The sequence below is a fragment of the Melospiza georgiana genome, chromosome 23 (genome assembly GCF_028018845.1).
Source record: "Melospiza georgiana isolate bMelGeo1 chromosome 23, bMelGeo1.pri, whole genome shotgun sequence".
Lineage (NCBI taxonomy): Eukaryota > Metazoa > Chordata > Aves > Passeriformes > Passerellidae > Melospiza > Melospiza georgiana.
Window position 1 is genome coordinate 5,701,724 of NC_080452.1, and position 27,915 is coordinate 5,729,638.

At 59.8% G+C, this 27,915-nt stretch overlaps 4 protein-coding genes across 4 annotated transcripts; 3 read left to right on the forward strand and 1 right to left on the reverse strand.

Annotated features, from left to right (window-relative positions):
- Positions 1-770: 770 nt before the first annotated feature.
- Positions 771-6,000, reverse strand: GNAT2 (G protein subunit alpha transducin 2). Its single transcript, XM_058039838.1, has 8 exons — positions 5,557-6,000; positions 4,651-4,693; positions 4,315-4,456; positions 3,993-4,150; positions 3,269-3,397; positions 2,928-3,057; positions 1,369-1,522; positions 771-971 (listed from the first exon to the last, which is right to left on the reverse strand). Exons 1-8 carry the CDS (start codon positions 5,672-5,674, stop codon positions 781-783), a joined length of 1,065 nt encoding a protein of 354 aa, XP_057895821.1. The 5' UTR covers positions 5,675-6,000; the 3' UTR covers positions 771-780.
- Positions 6,001-8,434: 2,434 nt separating this feature from the next.
- On the forward strand, positions 8,435-18,058 carry AMPD2 (adenosine monophosphate deaminase 2). Its single transcript, XM_058039820.1, is given in 19 exon segments — positions 8,435-8,605; positions 10,085-10,215; positions 10,903-11,033; positions 11,323-11,391; positions 11,959-12,070; positions 12,169-12,355; positions 12,441-12,582; positions 12,669-12,758; positions 13,010-13,139; positions 13,233-13,427; positions 13,568-13,699; positions 13,787-13,950; positions 14,666-14,792; positions 14,885-15,048; positions 15,160-15,280; positions 15,353-15,526; positions 15,765-15,875; positions 17,065-17,254; positions 17,257-18,058. Coding segments are annotated over 19 exon segments (2,673 nt in total). The 5' UTR covers positions 8,435-8,535; the 3' UTR covers positions 17,490-18,058.
- Positions 18,059-18,299: 241 nt separating this feature from the next.
- On the forward strand, positions 18,300-22,468 carry LOC131092889 (glutathione S-transferase 2). Its single transcript, XM_058039843.1, has 8 exons — positions 18,300-18,385; positions 18,569-18,644; positions 18,983-19,047; positions 19,133-19,214; positions 20,588-20,688; positions 21,246-21,341; positions 21,411-21,521; positions 22,306-22,468. The coding sequence occupies exons 1-8, from the start codon at positions 18,350-18,352 to the stop codon at positions 22,399-22,401; spliced, it is 663 nt and encodes a 220-aa protein (XP_057895826.1). The 5' UTR covers positions 18,300-18,349; the 3' UTR covers positions 22,402-22,468.
- Positions 22,469-24,312: 1,844 nt separating this feature from the next.
- LOC131092890 (glutathione S-transferase Mu 3-like) lies at positions 24,313-27,133 on the forward strand. Its single transcript, XM_058039844.1, has 8 exons — positions 24,313-24,373; positions 25,406-25,481; positions 25,575-25,639; positions 25,720-25,801; positions 26,309-26,409; positions 26,542-26,637; positions 26,716-26,826; positions 26,908-27,133. The coding sequence occupies exons 1-8, from the start codon at positions 24,341-24,343 to the stop codon at positions 27,001-27,003; spliced, it is 660 nt and encodes a 219-aa protein (XP_057895827.1). The 5' UTR covers positions 24,313-24,340; the 3' UTR covers positions 27,004-27,133.
- Positions 27,134-27,915: the final 782 nt, after the last annotated feature.

The following is a 27,915-nucleotide window of genomic DNA, read 5'->3' on the forward strand; positions in this document are numbered from 1 at the left end:
ACCAACTCTGATCAGCCTTACCCCTTCCCAGCCCTTTTTCTGGGATGGATCTGGCTCTGCTCTTCCTCACCTCCCTCTCCTTCCCCAGTCTTTTCTGGGATGGAGCCAACTCTGATCATTCTCATCCCAGTCCCCTTCCCCAGCCCATTTTTCAGAGAGATCCAGCTCTGATCATCTTTATTCCCCTCCCCTTTCCCAGCCCTTTTTGGGATGGAGCCAATAGTGATCATCATCCTCCTCTTCATTCCCCTTCCCTTTCCCAGCCCTTTTTGGGATGGAGCCAATAGTGATCATCTTCCTCTTCATTCCCCTTCCCTTTCCCAGCCCTTTTTGGGATGGAGCTGGCTCTGCTCATCCCCCTCCCATCTCTTTTTTCTAGGACCGAGTCAGCTCTACTCTTCCTCATCCCCTTTCCCAGCCTTTTTTGTGATGGAGCCAATAGTGATCATCTTCCTCTTCATCCCCCTTTCTCAGCCTTTTTTTCAGAGAGATCCAGCTCTGATCATCTTCATCACCCTCCCCCTTCCCAGCCCATTTTAGGATGGAGCCAATAGTGATCATCTTCCTCTTCATCCCCTTTCCATTTCCCAGCCCTCTTTGGGATGGAGCTGGCTCTGCTCATCCCCCTCCCCTTCCCCAGCTCTTTTTTAGGATGGAGCCAGCTCTGCTCTTCCTCATCCCCTTCCCCAGCCCTTTTTGGGATGGATCCAGCTCTGACCACCCTCCTGCCCTCTCCTGTCCCTGTTTTCTGGCTCCAGCCTCTCCCATACCTGCTGGTGCTCAGAAGAGGCCGCAGTCCTTGAGGTTCTCTTTGATGATCACGTCTGTGACGGCATCGAAGACGAACTTGACGTTCTGTGTGTCTGTGGCACAGGTCATGTGGCTGTAGATCTCCTTCACGTCCTTCCTCATGTTGAGATCCAGGAACTGGGTCTTGATGTAATTCCCTGCGTCCTCAAATGTGTTTGGACCTGCAGAGGGGGGGAATGCTTCCAAGCTGCTCCCATGGGGGTGGGTGTTGGAGGAAAAGGGTGGAGTGCTGACCAGGCGTAGCACAGAACTCCTTTTTACCCCATTTCTGTTCTTCCAAACACCTTCCTGAGGCCACATCCATCCTCTCCTCAGCTCCAGCCTCCCAGAATTTGGCTCACTACCTCACAGAGCAGAATGGAGCTGCTTCTGCTCATCCTCATCCCCTTCCCCAGCCTTTTTTTGGGATAGAGCCAGTTCTCATCATCCTCATCTGCCTTCCCCAGCCCTATCACAACATATCCCAAAACCATCTTTGCTGGGACCACACAACTCCCCAGCCCCTGCTTTGGGGGGTCTCAAAGAGGAGGGGTAAGGCTGGGAATGGTCTGGACTCACCGTCATACTCTGGGAAGCAGATGCTGAGATGGACTTTCTTGATCTTTTCCTCAAAAAGGTCCTTCTTGTTGAGGAAGAGGATGATGGAGGTGGCAGCAAAGAACTTGTGGTTGCATATACTGTTGAATAGGTGCAGGGACTCATGCATCCGGTTCTGCAGGGAAGAGGATCATCATGGATTGGCACCCCCACTGGGCCACTGCAGCCCACCCCCAAGCCCCCATTCCCAAAAAAAGAGCTTTCCCCTGTTTGCTGCAGCAGCAGCTGCTCTTGCTGCCTGCCCAGTCTCTCCTGCCCACCCAAAATCACAGATAAATCCACGTGATGCTCAGGGTAGGGACTGGCTCCAGTCCCTCCTGGGATTGTCAGAAATGAAGGATTGTAGTGATTTCACTGAGCAAATGATCCATGGAAACCTTGGAGCCTGTGAGGAAGGTGCTCAGTGAGCACCATCCCAGTCATCAGGGGGATGGTCTGTTGGACTGTGGCTTCTGGCCATTATCCACAGCTTCAGGAAGGAGCTGGGAAAAGGAAATCTCCAGTTTCAGAGCAGATATTTGAGTTCTTAGTTTGCTGCTGGGTCATCCTGAGGGGATAAGAATCCGTCTAGGCAGAGCCAAGTCCAGTGGGGGGATTTTCTTGATATAAGGGGGGTCCTCCATCTTTGTGGGCAGCAGGTGGGTTCTCCAGGGATGGTTTTCCCTTGTCCAGGTTCCCATCACAGCAGCTTTTCTGTAAGCAGAGCACTGACTGTGCCCAAATCCTGCCCTGTCCTGTGCTGGGTGGGCATTCCAGCCTCTCCCAAGGGCTCCCATGGGAAGGATGCTGTCCTGCACATGGCTGAGGAAAGGCTGTGAGCTCCTGCCTGGCCATGGCAGGGCCCAGGGATGGCAGATCCTGACCCTGATCCAGCTTCAGAAGGTATTTGGATCCCAAGCAGCAGCCATGGGACCTGGAGGAGATGCCAGGGAAGAAACCACTCCTGCTCTTCTTGTCTTCACCCCTTATCTCTTCAAAGAAAAACCCATTATGGAGCTTCCATGTTCCTTCTCTCTGGATCTCCAAGCTGCTTTTCCAGGGCTCTGCTGGTGCATCCTTCACTGGACACACTTTGGATCACGTCCTTGTGCCCCCACACTGCGAGGGTGGGAGCTGCCCCTCCTTCTCCCCTCTGCTCGCCCTGGAGGGCACAGCAAGACATGAGGTGCCTCAGGACCAGATTTTCCTTCATCCCAGTGGGTTCCTGGCTCTTCCTGCCCTTCCCTGTAGCTGGCTGGCTGTGTGGCCATTCTCTGGTGGTTCTCAGGATGTGCTCAGGAGCACTTGGGGGTTTCCTTGTAGGCAGAGCCATGGATTCATAACCCAGAGAAGTGCAAACACCTTTACTCACTGTGCTTTACCTGGGTGGGAACCAGCTCCTTCCCACATCTCCCACACCTTTCCTGGATCACCCAGAGCATCTGACAGTGCAAAATGCTGTTCCTTCCTCCTCTGATCCCCCTCAGAGCTCCCTGTTCCTCTCCCCCTCAGCTCCCAGTGCCTCCAGGACCCCAACCCACCACTTCGTCGTCCTCCACCAGCACCATGTCGTAGGCGCTCAGGGCCCCACAGAAGATGATGCAGGTCACCCCCTCGAAGCAGTGGATCCACTTCTTCCTCTCTGAGCGCTGCCCTCCCACGTCGAACATCCTGGGGAGGGGACAAGCATGAGGGACACACTCACACCTGGTCCTGACACCCCCCATCTGATGGTGCCACATCCTCAAGGGGTCAGGAATCACTGTGGGACGGCACTGGTGGTCCCTCAAGTGTCAGGGTCATCCCAAAATCCCTCCCCACCGTCAGGGCTGGGGAGAATCATGGAGGAGTGGTCGTGGAGGTGGGGGAGGCTCCCACCCACCTGAAATTCAGGTCTTTGACAGAGAACTTGGTCTCGATGATCCCTGTGGTCTTCACTCGGGATCGCAACACATCCTGCTCGTTGGGGAGGTAGTTGGGGGCTGTGATCCTGTCCAGCTGGTTCAGGTAACTGTGGGGACAGCAAGGGATGTGACCTGCTGCCAAGGGGCTGCCCATGTCTCCCCCTTCCCCCAGAGTTTTGGGGATGGTTGTGGGGATGAGCTCTGCCAAACACTGGGACTCCAGGGCAGTGACATCCCTGGGGGAGCTGAGGGACATCAAATGTGGTGGGGCTGCAGGTCAGCGGCACTCTTGGGATGGGGATGGCACTGGTGGGATGAATGATGACAGCGGTGGAATGGAGAATGTAGGACAGCACTAATGGAATGGAAGATGGCTGCAGTGGGATGGGGATAGCACTGATGGGATGGAGAAGGGCACTGGTGGGATTGGGGAATGGTACTGGTGGGATGGATGATGACAACAGTGGGATGGAGAATGTAGGACAGCGCTAATGGAATGGAAGATGGCTGCAGTGGGATGGCGGATGGCATGGAGAACAGTACTGGTGGGATGGAGGATGACACTGGTGGGATGAAGAATGGCAGACTCAGGGTATTCCCAGGAGCAGGGAGGAGATGGATTTTGCCAGGCTGGGTTGGAGCTGGCCATGAGCTGTCAGGGCATCCCCAGGCCAGTCCCTGTTGTGCCCTGTCCCCACTCACTATGCGGCTGAGTCGTTGAGCTGATACTCGGCAGCGCGGTCAAAGCACGCCTGAACCCCCCCGTCCTTCCACAGCTTCTTGATGCAGGACACCAGCTCGGGGGGCATCGTGCCCTCCTCGATGGAGTCAGCCAGGTTGAAGAGCAGCCGGCCTTCATCCTGCGAGAAGGACCTTCATCACCAACCCTGCCATGGCCCCTGTCCCCGCAGAGAGCCCTCAGGACTGGGGGGACAAAATGGGGCTGCATGGACGCTGGTTCTGGGGGCTGCCCTGGCCCCACGCCGTGGGGTTTGGGGGACAGGGACACTGTCCCAGCACTGACCGCGCAGGAGGACTCGGCGTAGTCAATGCCCAGGGTGGACATGGCGCGGATGATGGCCAGGATGGACTGCAGGATGTTCCCGTAGATAATGGACTTGAACTCCATGCACTCCTCCTCCGTGTAACCGTCCTGGTGGATGATCCTGGCAGGCACACTGGCCTCAGCCCCAAGCCAGGACATCCCCTCTACCAGGAATCACCACCCCACACTGGGAATCACAGATGCCACCCCCAGGTGACATGGGGGGTGACTGGAGATCCAGCCACCTCATGTCCAAGAGCTGGTGGCTCATCCTTATGGCCTCCCCCTCCCCAGTGTGGCTCAGGCCATACTCACTTCATCTGCTTCACGATGGTGCTCTTCCCTGACTCTCCAGCCCCTGGAAAAGGGTGGGAGGCACACCTTAGTGCCCATCAGGGCCTGTTGCCACAGTGATGAGCACCCCATGGGGATCAAAGCCTCTGCCCCCCACACATCCGCTGCCTTGACACCCAGCCTGGCCTCTTCTCATGACCACTGTCATCCCCACACTCCTGTCACCCCTTGCACCCTGTGTGGGACCACAGCTCGGGGACCCCCAGGGTGGTGGGATCATCCCCATGTTGTGTGCAGGTCCCCCCATCCCACACCTCCCACCCACCGTGGGCAGCGCCCGGCGATGCCTCTGGGGCCGTAAGCGGCTTAGGGCAGCACAGGAAGCTGCTTAGAATTAGGGTGTTAATCGCCTTGACCCCAGCCCCCCCACCTGGATACGGCCCCACTGCTGGCCCCTGCCCCATGGAGTCACCCACTGCCCCATGGAGTCACCCCCAAGCCCCATGGAGTGCAGAGGGACCCCCAAGGAACCATGTCCTCCTGCCTGGCACCATCAACAGGTTTCGGGGTGCTGGTGGCAGAAGTTCCCCAGGTTCTCACTGACGCCATGAGATGTGGCACATCCTGGTGGGACCCAGGATGGTCCTTTCAAAGGGTCTTGGTCCTTTCCCCATCCCCTCACTGTCCCCTTCGCGCCTGCTGTCCCCAAAAGCCAATGCCACATCCAGCCCTTCCCAGGGATAACATCCTGGTGGCAGGACAACATCTCCAGGCTGATGGTGACTTGTCCAAGGGGTACTAGAGCCAGGGCAGGAGGAGCCCAGGGGGTCACAGGTTCCCTGTCCCCCTCTCCATCCCCACATCCCCTCAGCCTCAACGGAGTGGGAACACAGGGACATCTCCAGGGGACATCCCCCCCAGCCTTACCAAGCAGCAGCAGTTTGACCGTCTTGGCCTCCTTATCTGCATCCTCCTGGAGCTTCTTCTCCAGCTCCTTGGACCTCTTGGCCATCTCCTTGTCCTCGGCACTGGCCCCGCTCCCCATGGCTTCGTCGTCCTCCTCCTCCTCCAATAACTCCACAAGCTCCTCTAGGTCCCCAGGCTTTTCCAGCTCTTCAAGTAGATAACACGCACACCTCGGGAACGAGGTGGGCACTGGGAGATGAACCAGAAATTCAAAAACAGGAGAGCCAGGTACCCCACACCTGATGTTGGGGTGCCCCAAGCCGGCAGCACTCTTCGGTGGGTCCTTGCTGCTGGCTGCCCCCCGCTCTCTCCCTTAATTCCCCATGGATAACCTGTTTTTTTGACCGTGGGATTTGGGGACTTTTTATCTTGCCATGTGACCCAGGAAATCCAATTAGCCCAAGATGGCAAAGATTAGGGCTCAGGGAGAAAAAAAAAAAGGATGGAGCATCTCAGGGATGTGGGCAGGGGGCTTTACATAAGGGGGGGCATCAGCGTGACACCCCCTGCCCGTGGGGACTGGTCCCCTGAGGTGACTTGAGAAGTGGGGATCATTTTGGGGGTCCCTCCTGTCTGTGGGCTGTGACCCCGTTTTGGGGGGCATTGAGGATGGGATCATCCCCATGTTGTGTGTGTCCCCCACCCCTGGGTGCTCCAGAGCGGTGGCAGGGGACTGGGCGGTGACAGGGGGCCAGGGTGGTGGCAGGGGGGTGATGGCACCGGGGGATTCCTCCTGCAGGGAAAAGGGAGCTAATTACCCCGGGGTGGGTAACGAGGGCCCCTAATCCTGCCCCGCTGGGTCCGCCCTCCCGCTGCCTAAGCTCTTTAATGGGATCGCGGCTCAGCCTTCCTCCTCCTCCTCCTCCTCCTCTTCCCGGGCTCAGCACCCCCCTCCCAGCCCAGCCCATCCCCCAAACCCTGGGCACAGGTGGGAGGCTCCCCCTTTTCCTGCGGGGCTGGCTGTGGGTGGGCACCGCAGGGGGAGCCCCCGCCCCGGGGGGGGGCTTTGGGACCCCCACAAGCCCTGCAGGTCCCCGATGTTTGGCTTTAAGGTGTCCTAAATCCCCGATGTTTGGGTTTCAGGTGTCCTAAATCCCCGCACTTCACAGGGTCACTGGGGGCTCCATGTCCCCGCACCGGTGTCCCCACGTCCCACCGGGCGCGTACTCGCTGCCAGCGCCGTTGCTTGGGGACACTCTGTTCCTGCTGTCCCCGCGGACACAAAGCCCTTTCTGAGCCTCTAATGAACTCGGCGCTAATGAGGGGGGTCCAATTAAAATACCAGACACCACCCCCCCCCTCCCCGCGGTGTGCGGACAGTGCTGGGCAGGGGACATGAGTCAGGCTGGGGGTCCCCACCGTCCCCCGTGGCTGTTGTGGCACAGCGCTGGCCCTGGTGGGTGGTGTCACCTCGCTGTCCCTTCATTCCCTCGACAAGGGGTGGGGGGCACAGAGGGGGGTGGGTGACATTCCCTCCGCTCTACCAGCGGCTAAAAATACCCCCCCGCGCCGGTGGCAGCTTAGGGGACACTGGGGGCGCTCGGAGGGGACACAGCCCGACGGCCACCCAGAGCCACCCCGGCACCAGGTAGGGACTCGCGGAGCGACACCCCCGGTACAGGCGACACCCCCGGCACAGGCGACACCCCCGGCACAGGTGACACCCCCGGCACAGGCGACACCCCCGGCACAGGTGACACCCCCGCGGCCGGGCTCTGCCTCTGGGGTGGCCCCACTTTGGGTGGGGGGTGCATTGGGGGGCAGGGGCTCCTTGGGGACATTCCTGGGGGGCTCAGGGCACCCCAGCAGGGTGTGAGGTGGGGAGTGCTGCAGGAGCGCGAGTCCTTCTTTTGGGGTGCAGTGCCATATCTGGGGGGGATCATCACTGCCCCATTTGGGGGGCACTGGCTGATTTCGGAGGTGCCTTTGGGGGTACAGTGTTTAACGGGGGGCTGAGGGTCTGTTTAGGGGGTGCAGTGCCAGCCTTGCGGAGGGGGGATCATCATTGCCCCATTTCGGAGGTACCCCGTGCCTTTGGGGTACAGTGTTTAACGGAGGGGGGGGTGACAGTCTGTTTAGGGGGTGCAGTGCCAGCCCTGGGGAGGGGGTGCCCATCCCGGGGGTGACGGTGCCCGCTGGGTGGGCAGAGGGATTCCCAGTGGGATTGGGAAGAAGGACCTTCTGTCTTTTTGGGGAGCAATGCCTGTTCGGGGGGGGGGGGGAATGTCCATATTGGGGGGGCATAATGTCCACCCATTATGGGGGGGGAGGGGGGGTTAACTCCATTAACCCTATTTTGGAAGCATCGCTGTCGCTTTGGGGGGGTCCCATCCCATCTCTCGCGGGGGTGCGATGCCCGCTCGGGGGGGACGTTAGGGCTGAGCCGGGGGGTAACGACTGTCCCCGAGGAGGGGCTTGGGCTGTGCCGGGGGTCCCACAGAGCCGCCTGGGGGGGCTGTCCCGGGGTGCACACGGCTGTCCCGGGGTGTCACGGCTCTCTGGGGGTCACGGCTGATCCCACACGGGTACAGGGCGTTCCGCCGGGGGTGTCACGTTTGTCCGTGGGGGGGTCACGGCTGGCCCAGCGCTGTCACAGCCCCAGCCCGGGTCTTGCCTCGCCCCCCCAACCCTCCAGCGCCGCAGCCACCTCCTTCCTCCTCCTCCTCCTCCTCCTCCTCCTCGCCACATCCTCCGCCCGCCCCATCCTCTTCCTCGTGCCGGTTTCCGGCCGGGCCCCGCCGGGGACTTTGGTCCATTCCCGGGTTCCTGCATCAATCATCAACCAGGGGAGAGAGCGGCCGCTGCGGCCCCGCCGCCGTAAGAGTCCCCCGGGCGCCCCCCGTCATTCACCCCCCGCCCCCATCACCATCATCACCACCATCACCATCATCACCGCCAGCATCAGCCCCTCCGCTCCTCCCCGGCCCCCCTGGAGCCGCCATGTCCTCTGCCCCCCCGGCCAAGTGCTCCTTCAAGAAGCGGGGTAGCCTGCAGACCCCCAGCCCCGCAGGTGAGACCCCCCCCAAGCACCCCGAGGGGACACCAGGGGACAGCCAGCTCACGGCCCGGGGTGGGGGGCGATGCTGCGAGTAGGGGGGAACATTGGGGCGGGGGGGCAATGCCGCCGTGCTGCTCTGAGGGTTTATTGTGGTTTATTTTGGGGAGGGGGGAGCCACCAGCGTGTCCCGGCAGCCGGAGGGGTGGCATCGGCGGGGGGGGCCCTGCGTGTCCCCTCCCGCCAGCGCAGCGCCTCGGTGGCGCAGTGAGAGCGGAGGAAGAGGAGGAGGAGGAAGGAGGGGGGGCGGACCCGGTTTGGGGGGGCTCCGCGGGGGCGATCTCGGGTGGCACTGGGTGGGGGGGCAGTGATGGCACGGGGTGGGCAAGGTGGCACTTTGTTGTTGGCACTGTTGGGAGAGGGTCTCGGGGTGCCGCCGGGGCTGCTCCCACACGTGGGTGGCACACGTGTGTTCTGGGTGGATGGCAAATGGTGGTGGTGACACAGGGTGAGTGTGGTGACATCACCGGGGTGAGGTGGCACTACGGGGTTGTCGCCTAGGGGGTCTAGGGGCATCACCGGGGCTGCTCCCGGCTCTGGTGAGCCACGTTTGTCCTGGGTGGGTGGCACAGGGTGTTCTGGATGGTGGCACGAGTGGGCGAGGTGGCACCTTGGGGTTGCCATCTGTCTGGCACCCGTGTTGGGGGGATCTTGGAGTGCCACCAGGGCCGCCACCTGTCACACGTGGGCAGCACAGGCTGTGTCCCGGGGGCACAGGCCACCCTGTGTGTCACTGTGTGCCCCAGGGGAGGCACCACCAGCACATCTGATGACACCAGTGCCATCCCTGCCCTGGGTGACACAGCCCCCATTCCCATTGGGGTGATGCAGGGAGCAAATGGGGTGGAGGCTTCTGTTTGGGGGTCAGGGGACCTGGATCTTCCCCCAGGCTGTGCTGGGTGGAGGGGCTCTTACTGGTGGACCCAGTTTAACCAGTAGGAGCTGATTTCCAGTGCCCCCCAGGCAGGCAGGTCTGTGGTGGGTTTGGGGTTGCAGTGAGGGGTGTTGGCATTGGGGTGGCACTGGGCATCCCCCATGGCTTAGTGCTGGTGGGACAGGGGGTGTGGGGCAGTGGGGTGGGTTTGGAGGGGGGATGATGTCACCTCTCCTACCCCAGTGAGGGGATGTGTCCCCCTGGGATGGGATGGGGGGCAGGGAGGTGGCCCTGGCAGGGACCCCAGTGTTGTGCCCCCCATGCTGGGGGGGTCCTGCAGCCCAGCCCCGAGCCCCTCATTCATTCACTGTTGGTTTCTCCCAGCAGCCCCAGGGGGATGGGGGGGGGGGGGGCTCTTCCCCTTCAGCTGCCTCAGTTTCCCCATCATCCCCATTGGGAACAGCATCCCAGTTCCATGGTGGGGAAGGGGGGTTGATTAACCCCTTCCTGCCCAGATGGGGGTCCAGGCCCCCCAGCTGATGTTGTCCCACTCCCTGCAGAGCTGCGGGGGGGGCCGGGGGCCCGGCCCCTGCAGTCAGCCTGGTCCCTGCCCGGGACCCCCCACAGCCTGAAGCATTTCCCAGTGGATCTGCGCACGTCCATGGATGGCAAATACAAGGAGATCGCTGAGGTGGGTCTGGGCCACACGGCTGGCCAGGTCTGGGGGGGTGAGCCTGTGTTGGGGGAGTGGGGGGGGTTTCCCCTCCATCCTTCCTCCACTCCTATCCTCCCCAAACCCTCCTCCCTTCCCACTTGTTCAGCTCTGAGTGTGGGAATCCCTGTGAGCCTTTCTCTGCCAACCCAGGGGCTGAGGTTCATGGCAGGGCTGAGGCTGCACCCAGCTTGTGGCAGGGCTGCTTTGGGCACAGTCCATAGGCTGCACCTAGCCCATGACATGGATGCTCAGGGCTCAGCTCATGTCAGGGCTGCTCTGGACACAGCTCAGGACTGTTTTAGCCACAGCTCAGTGCTGCTCTGGGCACAGCTCACAGCAGGGCTGCTCTGGGCACAGCTCAGGGCTGCTCTGGGCACAGCTCATGGCAGGACTGGGGCTGCACCTAGCCCATGACACGGATGCTCTGGGCTCAGCTCAGGGGTGCTCTGGACACAGTTCATGTCAGGGTTGCTCAGGGCTCAGCTCAGGGCTGCTTTGGGCTTGGCTCAGGGATGCTCTGGGCTCAGCTTGGGGCTCCTCTGGGCTCAGCTCACAACAGGGCTACTCTGGGCATAGCTCAGGGCTCTGGGCACAGCTCAGGGATGCTCTGGGCTCACGGCAGGGCTGGGGCTGTACCCAGCTCACGGCAGGGCTGCTCTGCAGGAGCTGTTTTGCCGCTCGCTGGCTGAGAACGAGATGCGCACGGCTCCCTACGAGTTCCCCGAGGAGAGCCCCATCGAGCAGCTGGAGGAGCGGCGCCAGCGCCTGGAGCGCCAGATCAGCCAGGACGTCAAGTAAGCCTGGGGGGTTCCCCCGTGTGCACCCCAAATGGCTGGAAGGGAGCCCTGCACGGGGCCAGGCCACCTCCCCGCCCCAAGAGGCTGTCTCTGTGCCAGCTCTGTGTGCCCTCTCCCGTGGGTGTCGCACTTGGTGTCCCCTTTGCAGTGAGTTTTTGGCTGGTTTCTGTCTGGTTTCTGTTGTTTTGGCATTAACGGGGTGTTTTCTCTCCCCGGCCCCCCCCATTTCTCTCCCCCTCGTCCCCCCGGCTGTCCCCCCCCTCCACCGCCGCCTCCTTGTCCCCAGACTTGAGCCCGACATTTTGCTCAGAGCCAAACAGGACTTCCTGAAAATTGACAGTGCTGCGGACTTACAGTGAGTGTCCGGCCCGGTGTCACCGGCCGGGGCCACGGGGGGGATCGGGGACCCGCCTGGCCCCGTCTGACCCAGCACACCCAAGCATGGAGCCAAGAGGTCCCTCCCAGCCACTCTCACCGACACTGAATGCACCTGGGGAGGGGGGTTGGGGTGAGCTGGGGGTCCCAGCTCTGCTGCTGGCACAGGACCCCTGTCCTGGCCCTGTCGTCCCCTGGATGGGGGGTCTGACGCTGTGTGTCCCCTCCCTCCTGTCTCCGCTTGGGAGCTGTCTCTGTCGTGAGTTTTTTTTTTGTTCTTTGTGCCCTTCCTCCTCCCCACTCCCACTTTTCACTGTGCTCATCAGGGCTGAGGGATGTGTTTTGGGAAGGGGAACAATGCCACCACCAAAAAGGACACAGGTGGCACAGCTGTCACAGCCTCGTGGTGGCATCCCTGGGGACAGCGTCACCGTCCTGCCACCCCAGGGCTGGACACAGTCCCTGGGGTGGGGCTCATGCTGCTGTTGGCATACATGGGAATGGGGCAGACCTGTCACTGTCCCACTGGCCACGTCTGTCCCCACAGGCTCTTCAAGGAGCAGAATGACAGCCTGGTGGACCATGTCCCCAAGGAGCGGGAGGCGCTGCTGGAGCGAGAATTCCAGCGGGTCACCATCTCTGGGGAGGAGAAGTGTGGGGTGAGCCTCCCCCTGACCCCCCTGGAAACCAGGCAAGGGTCTCCAGGCTGCCAACCCCAGCATGGGGGATGGTTTTTTGTTTGGTGTCCCCTCTCCAGGTGCCCTTCACCGACCTGCTGGATGCAGCCAAGAGCGTGGTGAAGGCTTTGTTTGTGAGGGAGAAGTACATGGGGCTGTCCCTGCAGAGCTTCTGCAAGACCACGGCCCGCTACCTGCAGGAGCTCTCTGAGAAGCCCCTGGAGACCCGAGGCTACGAGGAGGTGCCCGAGACCCCCGTGGCTGCTGGTGAGCACGCTGTGGGACGGTCTCAGTGCTGAGCTGGGGTGCTGCAGGAGCTTTTGGGGTGATGCTGGGTGTCTCCTGACTGCAGATGCCCCCGTGCACCCCCCGTTTGCTGAGCAGCACCCCTATGAGAAGTGGGACCCCAAGAACATGCCAGCAGATCTTGGCTTCGGGCTGAAGATGGTGGATGGTGTTGTGCACGTCTACACCAAGCAGGACATAACTGACAAGTGAGTTTTGTGAGGGGAGGGTCCTTCTCATTGTGGTGAGGAGTTTTTGGGGGTGCTGTGTGACTCTCACATGTGTCCCCCACCAGGAGCACGGAGCTGGACCTGCCATACCCCGACCTGCAGGAGTTCATCGCCGACATGAATTTCCTCATGGCTTTGATCATCAATGGGCCCATGTAAGGGGAAGGGTCCCATGGGAGGGTCCTACCCTGGGGGGGATCCCATGATGGGGATGTGACCTGACCCCCTGGACAGCCCCAAGGATGTGGCTGTGACTCTGGCACATAGTGCTGGTGCAGCTCCCATGTGCACCCTCACCTGTGCCCAAGAGTCTATGTTCCCATATGTGTGGGGGCACCAGCCTTTTGGGGCTGGATGTTCTGCTTCCTCACCCCCAAACTGAGCTCCTGTTCCCTGTTTTGGGCAGCAAATCCTTCTGCTACCGCCGGCTGCAGTACCTGAGCAACAAGTTCCAGATGCATGTGCTGCTCAATGAGATGAAGGAGTTGGCGGCCCAGAAGAAGGTGCCTCACCGTGACTTCTACAACATCCGCAAGGTACCTGGGGATCCTGAGCTAGTCCCAGGTTTTTTGGGGTTCCTGGGGAGCTCTGGGAGGGTCTCAGGGCTGAGCATCACCTCCCTGGTGCAGGTGGACACCCACATCCACGCCTCGTCCTGCATGAACCAGAAACACCTCTTGCGCTTCATCAAGCGGGCGATGAAGAAGCACCTGGATGAAATTGTCCATGTGGAGAAGGGGAAGGAGCAGACGCTCAAGGAGGTGTTTGAGACGATGAACCTCACAGCCTACGACCTGAGCGTGGACACACTGGATGTCCATGCGGTACGGGAGGCTCCCAAACCCTGGGGACGAGCGAACCCCATCCTTGGTTCTTTCCCAGGGGGTTTTCCCAGGGCACAGGGGGTTGGTGGGGGTTGGGGTGCGTGATGAGGACTCTCAGGTCACACCTGTCCCACGTTCAGGACCGGAACACCTTCCACCGCTTCGACAAGTTCAACGCCAAGTACAACCCCATCGGGGAGTCCATCCTGCGGGAGATCTTCATCAAGACGGACAACCGCGTCTCGGGGAAGTACTTTGCCCACATCATCAAGGTGGGCCACCTCCCCTCCTCGTGGTATAACTCATGTCCCCTTCTGGTGGCCAAGCAGTGACAGTTGTCACTTGTCCCTTCCCATCAGGAGGTGATGGCAGACCTGGAGGAGAGCAAGTACCAGAACGCGGAGCTGCGCCTGTCCATCTACGGGCGCTCGCGGGATGAGTGGGACAAGCTGGCCCGCTGGGCCGTCAGCCACCGCGTGCACTCCAACAACGTGCGCTGGCTCGTGCAGGTGCCCCGGCTCTTGTGAGTGAAGGGGGCACAGGAACCCTCACTTGGGCTGGGGGGATGCAGGCCACCCCACTATGGGAGATAAATACCAATAGAGCCGGTTGGAACGTGCCTGGGCTCATCTGGCCCTTGCTTGACCAAGGGTGGCAGCTGTGGTGGTTTCACCTCAGAGACACCTTTGGCTGGCTGGATGCTGCAGCTGGGCACTTGGGACAAGTCCAGGCATGCAGGAGCTCAGGTTTAGCTCTGGCGGAGAGGCTTCAAGGCCATGGTGAAGGAAAGGAGTTGGTTCTGATGGAGGGTTTGGATCCAGAGCTTTATTCTGGCCCACAGGCCTCTGAATCCAGCACCAGCTCCAACAGAACTCCCTGAGCCCATGGGTGCTGTTCCTTTTAACCCCAGGGAGAGGGGAGGGAAAGGGTAGGGTTCCCACCAACCGGGTAAGGGGGGGAAGTCTCAGGGGACAAATGACACCTGGATGGCCCAATGTCCCCAGGGCTGAGAGGCATCTTTTGAACTTCACCAATCACACCACGCCCTTGCTGAAATGCCAAGATTGACAGACAGCACTCAGCAGGGGCAAGGGAGGGGAAGGGAGAGGTTGTTGGCACACCTGGGGAAAGAACTGGGATGACTGAAACAGGCTGTTACCATCACACTGCAGCACCCCACTGCTGGCTGGCGTGGGGAGTGGGGGAAGCCGGCTCTGAGTGGGGTCCATTCCCTGCAGTGACATCTACCGGACGAAGAAGCAGCTGGCCAACTTCCAGGAGATGCTGGAGAATATCTTCCTGCCGCTCTACGAGGCCACAATCCACCCAGCCCAGCACCCAGAGCTGCACCTCTTCCTGGAGCACGTGAGTGCCGAGTCCTGCTCCCGGGGACACCCCAACCCAAACCCAGCTGGAGCGAGGGGTGGCATCCCACCCTGGGGCTGTCTCTCCTGCAGGTGGATGGCTTTGACAGCGTGGATGATGAATCCAAGCCAGAACATCACATCTTCAACCTGGATAGCCCTTTGCCAGGCAACTGGGTGGAGGAGGACAACCCACCCTACTCCTACTACCTGTACTACATGTATGCCAACATGACAGTGCTCAACCACCTCCGGCGGTAAGGACATGGCACATCCCCAATTCCCCCATTCCTGACCTGGAACACACGCCCCTCAGGAGGTTCTGGGGAGGTCACAGGGTGATGCTGACAGTCAAACACCCCTTGCAGGAAGAGGGGCTTCCACACCTTCGTCCTGCGCCCGCATTGTGGTGAGGCCGGTCCCATCCACCACCTCGTGTCGGGGTTCATGGTGTCAGAGAACATCTCCCACGGGTTGTTGCTGCGCAAGGTGAGCGGGGACGGGGTGTCTGGGGGGGCTGGGGGTGTGGTGGGACCCCCCTTACCCTGCTGTGCCCCACAGGCCCCTGTGCTGCAGTACCTGTACTACCTGGCCCAGATTGGCATTGCCATGTCCCCGCTGAGCAACAACAGCCTCTTCCTGAGCTACCACCGCAACCCCCTGCCCGAGTACCTCTCACGGGGGCTCATGGTCTCGCTCTCCACTGATGATCCCCTCCAGTTCCACTTCACCAAGGTGAGCATTTGTGGGGGGCACCAGCCAGTGACCCCCAGAGGGGCAGTGGGGTGGGCATGGCTGGGTGATGGGATGAGGCCGGTAGTGGGGTGGGGTTGATGGTGAGGTAGGGCCACTGGCAGCACTGATGGATTCTGGAGGGTGCTGGTGGTGTAGAGGGGCTGGGAGGAGGTGGGGACCCCCGTCCTGCCTGAGGGGTCTGTGTGCTGTGGTGGGACCTGAGGGTGTCTGTCCCCAGGAGCCGCTGATGGAGGAGTACAGCATCGCCACCCAGGTGTGGAAGCTCAGCTCCTGCGACATGTGTGAGCTGGCCCGCAACAGCGTCCTCATGAGCGGCTTCTCCCACAAGGTGAGGCCCATTCCCTCATTCCCCATTCTGCAGTTTGCCTATTCCTGATTCCCATTTGCCTCCATTTCCCCATTCCCCCCTTTGCCCAACCCCCTTCCCAGTTCCCATTTGCCTCCATTTCCATCCCTAATGCCCACATTTGCCCACTCCATCCCCAATTCCCATTCCCACTCTCATTTACCCCATTCCCAATTCCCATTCACACCCAGTTGCCCTATTCTCAATTTCCATTCACACCCAGTTGCCCATTCCCACTCCCAATTCCCCCATTCCAAATTCCCATTCCCTCCCAGTTCCCCAATTCTCATTCACCCCCAGTTGCCCCATTCGCTCACCCAATTCTCATTCACACCCAGTTCCCCCATTCCTAATTCCCATTCACACCCAGTTCCCCCATTCCCACTCCCAATTCCCCCATTGCCATTTGCCCATTCCTGCTCCCAGTTCCCCAATTCCCAATTCCCATTCACTCCCAGTTCCCCCATTCCCAGTTCCCATTCACACCCAGTTCCCCCATTCCTAATTCCCATTCACACCCAGTTCCCCCATTCCCATTCCCAATTCCCCCATTGCCATTTGCCCATTCCCACACCCAGTTCCCCCATTCTCAATTCCCATTCCCACTCCCAGTTCCCCCATTCTCAATTCCCACTCCCGCTCCCAATTCCCCCGTTCCCAATTCCTATTCACTCCCAGTTCCCCTATTCCCAATTCCCATTCACTCCAGTTGCCCATTCCCTTGTTCCTAATTCCTTTTCACCCCCAGTTCCCGCATTCCACTCCCAGTTCCCCCGTTCCCAATTCCCATTCACACCCAGTTGCTCATTCCCTTGTTCCCAATTCCTTTTCACCCCCAGTTCCCCCATTCCCAATTTTTATTCACACCCAGTTGCTCATTCCCTTGTTCCCAATTCCTTTTCACCCCCAGTTCCCCCATTCCCAATTCCCATTCACACCCAGTTGCTCATTCCCTTGTTCCCAATTCCTTTTCACCCCCAGTTCCCCCATTCCCAATTCCCATTCACACCCAGTTGCCCATTCCCTTGTTCCCATTTCCCACTCGCCGCCAGTTCCCCCATTCCCACTCCCAATTCCATCATTGCCATTCCCCCATTCCCATTCCCCCTCCCCATGCACTGAGAGCACTGGGAGCACTGGGGCAGCCCCGGGTCCTGTCCCCCCTCCCCAGGTGAAGAGCTACTGGCTGGGGCCCAACTACCTGAAGGAGGGTCCGGAGGGGAACGACATCCGCCGCACCAACGTGCCCGACATCCGCGTCAGCTACCGCTTCGAGACGCTGTGCCAGGAGCTGACCCTCATCACGCAGGCGGTGCAGAGCGCCGAGCTGGAGCCCATCCAGGAGGAGGACGTGCTCACCATCTCCCTGGGCACCCACTGACCCCCCAGTTCCCCCCCGAGCCCCCCAGGGCTCCGCCGCCGTCCCCCCGCCTGCCCTTGCCGCTGTCTCGGTGCCGTTGCAGGGCGCGGCGTTTGTTGAGTCCTCTCTGTTTCAGCTTGGTTTGGTCGTTTTATGGGTGGTTCTTTTTGTCTTTTTCTGTTGTTTTTAATTGGGGTCTCGTTGCTGGCTTGGGCCCTGCTGGCACCAGGAGGTGAGACGGGGGAGGGCACAGCCAGGGGGTCCTGGATTTACCTCCCAGTGACAAGTCAGGGTCCTGGGTGCTGCTGTGGTGGCAGTGTGGGAGTGCCAGCCCAGCCCCACCTGGGTCCTGATGCTCCTTAACCCTGGTGGCCTCTCAGCCTGCTCTTCCACCCGGTGGGGACAACCAGAGGAAGCCAGAGCTGAGGTCTCTGCTGTCGCTGGGGACACAGTGGCCCAGAGCACAGGGGGATGGTGCCTGCTGGGGGATGCTCCATCCTCATCACCACAGGGAGGAAGGCAGGGGGTGGCATGGGGAAGGTTTCATCCTCACCACCTCAGGGATGAAGGGAAGGAGTGCAGGTGACATGTGTCCCTGTCCCCAACACTCCCAGGAGATGTTTGTTTGTGGCCCAAATCGGGCTGGACCAGGCTTCTCCCATCCCTGTGGGGCACTGCCCCCTCTGTCCCTGCACTTTCCCGTCCCAGTGCTGCTCATCTGCATCTGGAGCCGGCATTCCTGGGAAAAAACAAAGTTTTGAGAAAAACCTAACCGAGCATGAAAAATAAAAATATTTAAGTAAAACACCAGAGTTGAAATGAGGGGAGGGATGGAGCCAGAGGGAAACTGAGGCACAGAAGGGGGTTGTGTGTGCCCTCATGCCTTGGGTTTCGGGGTGCCCAGGGTGATGTGGGAGGGTCAGGGGGCGGATTGCGAGCGGCGGCGGCAGCGGCAGCGCTGGCGGGACGCCCGGGCACCGAGCCTGCAGCGCTGACGACAGAGGGAGGGGACAGGGGAGGGTCCTGTCCCGGTCCGTCCCAGTCCGCCCAGTCCGTCCCGGTCCGTGTTCTCGCAGAAGCTCGGGCGGGTGTCACCATGGTGGTCACACTGGGCTACTGGGACATCCGTGGGGTGAGTGGCACCGAGGGGGGACGGTGGGGACGGGGGAGGGCACGGCTGTGGGAGTGCCGGGGGTCTCAGAGCGATGTGGGGGTGCGGGGGGTCCAGAGCGGTGTGGGGGTGCTGGGGGTCTCAGGGTGTGGGGGAGAGTTCCGGGGGTCTCTGGGGTGCCAAAAGCGGGTGCTGTGCCCCCAGCTGGCCCACGCCATCCGCCTGCTGCTGGAGTACACGGACACCCCGTACCAGGAGCGCCAGTACCGCCCCGGCCCAGGTGAGGGAGGGCAGGGGGGTGGGACCCCAAATCCCCTCACTCCCTTCCCCAGCCCCGCGATCCTGCTGTGTCTGAAAGGGGGGACACCCCCACTTGGCAACGTGTCCCGCCACCCCTCCTGCCACCTTTGTCCCCCCCATGAAAGGACCTTGATCCCTCTCAGTGCCAACGTTCTCCCGTGTCTGTCCCGGGAGGGGGCAGGGGCTGCCCCGGGGCTGGCGGGGAGGACGACACCCCCAATACCCCCTATGTGCACATGCCCCCATTTTTGTGGGTGTCACGAGTGGGGCAGAGGGTCTGAGGGAGCCCCCCCCCCCCTCATCTCTCTGCCCCCCCAGCCCCCGACTATGACCCGAGCGACTGGACCAACGAGAAGGAGAAGCTGGGGCTCGACTTCCCCAACGTAGGTGATGGGGGGTGTGTGCCGGGGGGTGTGTGTGGGGTTTGGGGGAGGTCTCCCGAGCTAACCCCCACCCCGACACCCGCAGCTCCCGTACCTCATCGACGGCAACACCAAACTGACCCAGAGCAACGCCATCCTGCGCTACATCGCCCGCAAGCACAACATGTGTGAGTGGGGGGGGTCCCGATCACTGGGGTTTGTGGGGGGTGGGCTGTGAGAAACGCCAATTGCTCATTTTTAAAATTTCAAAAGTTTAATGATAATAAAATAAAATGGCATAGTATAGTATAGTATAGTATAGTATAGTATAGTATAGTATAGTATAGTATAGTATTGCATAGCATAGTATAGTATAGTATTGCATAGCATAGTATATAATACAATGTAATATAATAGTATAGTATAGTATAGTATACAATGTAATATAATAGTACAGTATACTATACTATAGCATACTATAGCATAGCATAGCATAGTATAGTATAGTATAGTATATAATAGTATATAAAAGTATGTTATATATAATGTTATATATATATATTATATAATATCATATTACTTCTATTATAAAAATAGCAGTATAATTAGAGTAATAATAATTTGGACAATTTGCATTAAGGCAACATGTGACAATAACAACACACATGGACAGTCCAGGTACTTTTTTCTGGGCAACATAAACCCGAAAAAGGACCCACGTTAACAGAGGATTAACCCTTAAAAGCAACAGCCTGTTGCATGTTCATACACCTCATGCATGATGAAGAAATTCCGTTCAAATACAGGATTCTGTCTGGTCAGTGTCAGCTTCTTGCTCTAAATCCTAACGGTGTCATCCTACCTGAGAGAGGCAGGAAGAAGTTTGTTTCTTCTGATCACAGAGCAATAAATTCCCTTTTTCTGAAAGATTAAAGTTTCCTCTGGCTGCTGTCTCAGTGCCAGTACTGTCACTGTTAGACTGGACGTGACACACACACGTGATCAGGGTTCAAGAAGAAAAGAGTTTTCATTCTGCGTGTTCTCTAGTTTATGTACTCTTAACAAAGCGTGATCTTAAGTCATTAACTACATCGCAATAGCTTGTTATATTCATTGGTGCAAAGCAATTAACATCAATATAATTGGCGAAAGTTTTACAGAAATTCAATAAGGCACGTATACACATCTACTTAGGCACGTAGTCTAGCTTACAAAAATTTTCATGTATCTTTTCTTATCGGTTTCCATGCTCATGTCCTTGTCCTTTTCCTTGCTATGGATACACTTTTAAATCATCAATTGTTACTTCTATTAACTCAGTTTTGTTTGCAGGCCAGCTGTCAAACCCCTCCATAAGTACCTCATTCCTTTCCTAAATAAAATCTCACATACCTGGTTTCTATTTTAACATTATGTTATAACTATATTTAACACACTACTTCAAAAATGAATACAGCATAACTTTCTAACACAACACATGTAACATTCATTTTAGTATTTTTGAAAAGCCAATCATAAAATCTGCATTATTCACATGGGCTGACACCTCCCTTCCCTGCAGGTGGTGAGACAGAAGAGGAGAAGCAGCGTGTGGACGTGCTGGAAAACCAGCTGATGGACTTGAGGATGAATTTTGCCCGGCTCTGCTACAGCCCTGATTTTGTGAGTGCCCCTGGGGGTGTCATGGGGAGACAGATGCACCCTGTGGGGGTATTTGAGGGTCCCCAGGACAAGGGAAGAGATGAGAACCTTGACTCCATGTTTCAGAAGGCTGATTTGTTGTTTTATGATTTATATTATCTGAAAAGAAAATGGTATATTAAATCTACACTAAAGAAAGAGAAAGTTTTTCATCAGAAGGCAAGAAAATATTGACAATAAAATCTTGTGACTGACCAGAGAGTCCAAGCCCGCTGACTGTGATTGACCATTAATTACAAACAACTACATGAGACCAATCACAGATGCACCTGCCACATCCCACAGCAACAGATAACCATTGTTTACATTTCATTTCTGAGGCCTCTCAACTTCTCAGGAGAAAAGATCCGGGCAAAAGGATTTTCCATCAAATACATCAGTGACATCCCCCATGTGGGACACTGAGCCACCCCTGGCACGGGGGCACATCCCTGTCCTGGCTGCACTGGGGGTGATGCCCCTGGGTTCTGGGGGCCTGTGGGAGCAGCCCCCCAAATGTGCCCCCTCATGCCGTGCAGGAGAAGCTGAAGCCGGCGTTCCTGGAGCAGCTGCCCAAGAAGCTGCAGGAGCTGTCGCGGTTCCTGGGCTCCCGGCCCTGGTTTGCAGGGCAGAAGGTTGGTGGGGGATGCTGGGGGGGTTTTGGGGAGTCTCTGTGGGGTCTGACCCCCCTGGCCCTCCCCCAGCTCACCTTCGTGGACTTCCTGGCCTATGATGTGCTGGACCAGCAGCGCATGTTCGTGCCCGAGTGCCCCGAGCTGAAGGGAAACCTGGCACAGTTCCTGCAGCGCTTTGAGGTGAGCGGGGCCGGGACAGCCCGGGGACAGCCCGGGGCCACCGCGGTGTCCCGGCCCCACCTCCGTCCCTGACATTCGGTGTCCCCATCCCCCAGCCCTGCTGTGCCCTCACCATTCCTGGCGACACCTCAGTGCTGTGTCCTTGTCCCATCCCAAGCCCCACCCTTAAATCCCCGGTATTTGTCTCCATCCCATTCCTGTCACCCCTGTGACCCCAGCCCTTGACCCCTGGTGTCCCCAGCACTGACATCCCAATGTCCCCATCTCATTCCCGACACTCCAATGTCCCTGTCCCAATACCTGACACCTCAGGGTCCATCTCTGTCCCCATCCCTGACCCTCTGGTGTTCTCATTCCTGTCCCAAAAACCCTGGTGTCCCTGTCCCCATCCCCTCCATGCCACTGTCCCCATCTCACGCATCCCATTGGTCCCATCCCTCTCCCCAATACCCTGGAGTCCCTGTCCCCGTCTCAGACATCCCTGTCCGCAAACATCCCAGTGTCCCTGTGCCCCTCCAGACACCCCTGTCGCCATCCTCGTGCCAAACACCCCAGTGTCCCAGTCCCTGTCCCTGTCCCAAACACACCAGTGTGCCTGTCCCCATCCCAGCCACCCCCGTGCCCCCACCCCTGACCCTGTGGTGTCCAAATCCCTGTCCACAACACCCCAGTGTCCCCATCCCAGCCACCCCAGTGTCCCCACCCCTGTCCCCAACACCCTGGTGTCCCCACCCCTGTCCCCATGGTGCGTCCCTGTCCCCACGTGTCCCCACGTGTCCCCCAGGCCCTGGACAAGATCTCTGCCTACATGCGCTCGGGGCGCTTCATGAAGACTCCGATTTTCTGGCGCACAGCCAAGTGGTGCAACACCAAGGAGTGAGGGGCTGACTCCCCCTGCGCCCCCAAATCACCCCCAAATCCCCCCAATAAACCTCGAGGGGCTCCCCCTTGTCTGTTCTGTGTCTGTACCTTCTCCCTGAGCTGCTGAGGGGCTGCGGGGGGAGCGGGGGTAACTCCTCATTTGTGGGGTTGGGACCCTCCTGGGTCTGGGTTGGGGAGAGCCATTCCTAGGGGACCCCCGGAAAAAGGGGGACCCCCGTGGAAGCTGTGGGGAGCAAGGTGGGGTCCCTAATCCCCCCAGGATAAGGGAGATACCCCTGCAGCTGAGGAGATTGAATGGGGGGACCCCAATTAAGCTTGGGGGGGGGTCACAGAGGGACCCGTGGCCCCCAGGATGAGGGGCTTCCCATGGAGTTTGGGGGGCTGAAAATTTCCCCCAGGAAAAGGGGGAACCCTAAAGGAATTTAAAGGGGCTGCAGATAAAGGGGTCCCCATGGAGTTTGTGGGGTGGCAGTGCCCCCAGAATAAAGTGGTCCCGTGGGGATGGATGGGGTGTGTCACAGAACCCCTCGGATAATTTAGGGATTTAGGGGGGTCACAAAGGCACGAGGATGGGGAGGACCTCCATAGAACTTGGGGTGGCTGCAGAACCCCCAGGTTAAGAAGGACCCCCTGGAATTTAGGGGGTGGCAAACCCACAGGGATGGGGAGGGTCACAGAACCCCCTGTTAAGGGGGACCCCCATAGAACTTGGGGCTGCCACAGACACCCCAGAATAAGGGGGATCACCATGGAGCTCGGGGTGGTCACAGAACCCTCCAGACGAGGGGGTTCCCATGGGGGTGGGAGGGACGCAGAACTCCCGGGATTCGGGGAACCCCACGGGGTTTGGGGGGTTGTGGAGCCCCTGGGATAAGGGAGAATTCTGGGATAACGGGGATCCGATAAGGGGAAATCCCCGAGATAAGGGGGACGCCAGGAATTAGAGGGTTACGTGCAGGCCGGGATGACCCAAAAAAGCCTCTGCTAATGGGGACCCCGCTGAGCTTGGGGGGCGCAGACCCCCTGGATATGGGGGACCCCCGGGATAAGAGGGGACCCCGGGATACGAGGGAATCCCGGGATAAGGGGGGGGAGGGGGGCCGGGTTAAGGGGGTTCCGTGCAGGTGGGCGGGAGGCACAGAATCCTGTGCTAAGGGGGGGCCGCAGAGCCCCGGGATAAAGGGGGGCACCCGGGATAGGGGGGATCCCCGGGACAAGGGGCAATCCCGGCATAAGAGGGACCCCCGGGATAAGGGGGGATAAGGGGGGAAGAAGTCCCGGGATAAGGGGGATCCCCGGGATAAGGAGAAGTCCCGGGATAATGGGGACCCCCGGGATAATGGGCAACCCCGGCATAAAGGGGGACACCCGGGATAAGAGGGACCCTCGGGATAAGGGGAAGAAGTCTCGGGATAAGGGGGACTCATGGGATAAGGGGGACCCCGGGATAAGGGGGGGATAAGGGGAACCCCGGGGATAGGAGGGGATCTCCCGGATAATGGGCAACCCCGGGATAAGGGGGATCCGATAAGGGGGGATCATGGGATAAAGGGGACCCCCGGGATAAGGGGAAGAAGTCCGGGATAAGGGAGAATCATGGGATAAGGGGGACCCCGGGATAAGGGGGATCACCGGGATAGGAGGGAACCCCGAGATAAGGGGGATCCCGGGATAAGGGGGACCCCTGAGACAAGGGAGAATCCCGGGATAAGGAGCACCCCGGGATAAGAGGGATACGATAAGGGGGATCCCCGGGGTAAGGGAGATCCGACAAGGGGGACCCCTGGGATAAGGGGGGGATAAGGGGGGGACCCCCGTGGCCTCCCGTCCCGCTAAGCCCCGCCCCCAGCCGCGCCCTGCCTCAGCCCCGCCCCAAGCCCCGCCCCCAGCCGGGCGTGGCCGTGTCACGAGGGGGGCGGGGCAGCGATCGCGCGGCCATGGCGGTGTTGGGGTACTGGGACATCCGCGGGGTGAGTGGGGACCCCGGGACAGCCCCGGGACAGCCCCGGGACCCCCCCGCGCGGGGAAGGGGCTGCGCGCACCCCAAAGGCGGGGCCGGCCGTCCCCCTGCGCTTTTGGGGGGATTTAAGGGGTTTTCGGGGCTCCCCCCGCTTTTTTGGGGGGTTTCGGGGGGTCCCTTTGGTCTTTCGGGGATGTTCGGGGGGGTTTGTGGGGTCCCTGCTGGCTTTGGGGGTGGGCGCTGTGGCGGTTCCGCTGCATTCGGGTGGGGGCGTGGGGGGGCTCTGGGGTTCCCTTTTGGCCTGGGGGCGCTCTGGGGTTCCCTTTTGTCTTGGGGGGGCTCTGGGGACCCCTCTGAGCTTTTAGGGGGCAGCCAGGGGTCTGTAGGGGGGGTCCCACTGATCTTGTGGGGGGCTGCAGGAGCTCCCTTTGGGGTTGTGGGGGGTATTGGGGGGTGTTCCCTGGCTTCTGGGGGTTTATGGGAGGGTTTCGGGGGTCTCCTGTGTCATTTGGGCAGTTGTGGGGGTCCCTGTGGTGTTTTGAGGGAGGCAGCTCTGACCCCTCTTCCCCCTCCCCCCGCTCCTCATTAGCACATTCCTAATGAGCTCTAATGAGGCTCCCTCATTAGCCTTGGGGGGGGGACGGGAGGGGGTGCCCCTTGGGGGGCTCTGGTGAGTCCGTGGGGGTCCCTCTGGTGTTTTGGGGGGGTCTTGGGCTGTCCTCCTAACCTTGGGAGGAACTGTGGGAGCCCCTCTGGCCTTTGGGGGGAACTGGGGGGGACCCTCAGGTGTTTTGGGGAAGCTCTTGGAGGTCTCTTTGATCTTTTGGGGGTGGTCTGGGATGGATTGTGGGGTCCTGCTGCACTTGGGGATGGGAGGGTGTTGCTTTTGGGGGGGTCCCCCTGTGCAGGGGGTGCCGATTGGGGGTGCTGGGAAGGGGGTGCAGTTTGCCCTGCCCTGTGCCTCAGTTTCCCCGTGTGTGAGCCAGCTGCAGGCTCACGTTTGGGGGTGTTTTTGGGGTGTCTCACCGATCCCCCTCCCCAGCTCGCCCACGCCATCCGCCTGCTGCTGGAGTACACAGAGACACCCTATGAGGACAAACTCTACAGCTGTGGGGAAGGTGAGGGAGTCAGGGGGTCCCCACACCACCCTCAGCCTCTTTTGGGGTTTTTGGGGCGGACCCACCATCACCCAACTCCCCCTTCCCTTGCAGCTCCCAACTATGATAAGAGCCAATGGATCAACGAGAAGGAGAAGCTGGGGCTGGACTTCCCCAACGTAGGTGTGGGGGGCTGGGGGGGCAGGGGCTGGGGGTGTCTCGCTGTCCCGGTGTCCCCATGTCCCTCTGTCCCCTCCAGCTGCCCTACTTCATCGATGGCAACACCAAACTGACCCAGAGCAACGCCATCCTGCGCTACATCGCCCGCAAGCACAACATGTGTGAGTGGGGGGCACGGCATGGGAGTGGGGTTCAATTTGGGATTGGAGTGGGACTGGAGTTGGGGTTGGAGTTAGAGTTGCAGTGGGATTAAAGCTGGGTTTGGAATGGGATTATAGTTGGGATTGGAGTGGGGCTGGAGTTGGATTGAATTTGGGAAAGGAGTTGGAATGGGAGTTGGATTAAATCTGGGATTGGAATGGGTTTGGGGTTGGGGCTGCAGTGGGCTTGGAATTGGGATTGGAGTTGGGCTGGATTTGGATTAAATTTAGGGTTGGAGTGGGCTTGGAGTTGGGATGGGAGTGGGGCTGGAGTGAGGTTGGAGTGGGATTAAAACTGGGATGGGAGTTGGGGTTGGAGTGGGATTAAAGCTGGGTTTGGAGTGAGGGTTGGAATCGATTTGGGGTTCAGTTGGGCTTGGTTTGGGGTTGGAGTTAAAGGGACCCATAGGCAGGAGCAGGCTGGGGTCAGGGAGGGTTTGGGCCCCCAGTGCTGATCCCCCTGCGCAGGTGGTGAGACAGAGGAGGAGATCCTGCGTGTGGACATGCTGGAGAACCAGATCATGGATTTCCGCATGAGCCTTGTCATGGTCTGCTACAACCCTGACTTTGTGAGTGTGCCGCAGGCTGGGGGACCCCGTGCCAGCATTGGGGACCCTGTGCCAGCACTGGGGACCCCAGATTGGGAGGGTGCTCCCCAGGGTGGCTGCCCATCCTCAGCCCTTCCTTCCCTCCTCCCTCAGGAGAAGCTCAAGCCGGGCTACCTGGAGCAGCTCCCGGGGAAGCTGAAGCTCTTCTCCAACTTCCTGGGGGACAGAAAGTGGTTTGCAGGGGAGAAGGTACTGCCAGGGCTCCCGTGGGGGCTGAGGGGCTGGGGAGGGAGTTTGTCCTCACTATGTGTCCCCTGATGTCCCCAGCTGACCTTCGTGGACTTCCTCATGTTTGACGTGCTGGATCAGAACCGCATCTTTGAGCCCAAGTGCCTGGAGCCCTTCAAGAACCTCAAGGACTTTGTGGAGCGCTTTGGGGTGAGCAGGGGCACCCCGAGGCCACCCCTGGGTGGGGCTGCCGCGGTGGGGGCACCCCTGACCCTCTGTGTGTGTCCCCAGGCTCTGGAGAAGGTCGCTGCCTACTTGAAGTCCAGCCGTTTCCAGAAGATGCCCATCAACAACAAGATGGCCAAGTGGGGCAACAAGAAGGTGTAGGAGCTCAGCACGGGGCTCAGAGGGTGGGGGGAGTCCTCACCCAGCCCCTCCAGCACCCTCCACCCTCGGGGGGGGACAGCAGCGCTGGCATGACACCCCCCAGGGCAATAAATCATTTTTAGATGCGGCACCCTGTGCCCCCACAGGCCTTGTGGTGTTGGGGGGCACCTTAGAGCCTCCCACCCGTGGTTGGGGGTTGGTGGGTGTGGGGTGAGGGGGATCCCTGCCCCACGGGACCCATTCCCAGCGTGGCTGGGTTGGTTTGGGGCAGGAGCTCAGCCCGGCGCTGTTCCCAGGGCCCTCCCTGTTGCCCTGGGAAAGGGAGAAGGAAAAGCAGCCCCGCGGCTCCCTTCTTCCCGCCCCCGCTCCTCATTAGCACATCCCTAATGAGCTCTAATGAGGCAGCTCTGACAAAGCCCGGGGGAGGGAGCCTTGGTGCCCTGCCACCCACGCAGGGTGCTGAGCGGGGTGGGCTGGGGACAGCCCTGTCCCCCGGGGCCTCTCCTGCCATCGGCTCGCCAAGGTGGGCACCAGGGATGGGCCTTGGGTGCTGCGGAGGGGTGAAATGCAGGGTTCCTCTCCCTGCCCTTGTCCCTGTGCCCCTTGTCCCTATGCCCCTTGTCCCTCTCCCTACCCTGTCACTATGCCCCTTGTCCCTGTGCCCCTTGTCCCTCGCCCTGCCCTATTCCCCTTGTCCCTGTTCCCCTATTCCCCCATTCCCCTTGTCCCTCTCCCTGCCCCGAGGTGCCCCCCAGACTCTGCACACCCCATTGCTGTCACTTTTATTTTCCACATCAATCCCTTTACATTTTGGGGGTGCAAAGTCCCTTCACAGCGCCCGAGCCCGCCGAGGGGGTGCCTGCCCCCCTCCTTCCTTTGGGGGGGCCGTTCTGTGATTTCCAGGAGGGTTTT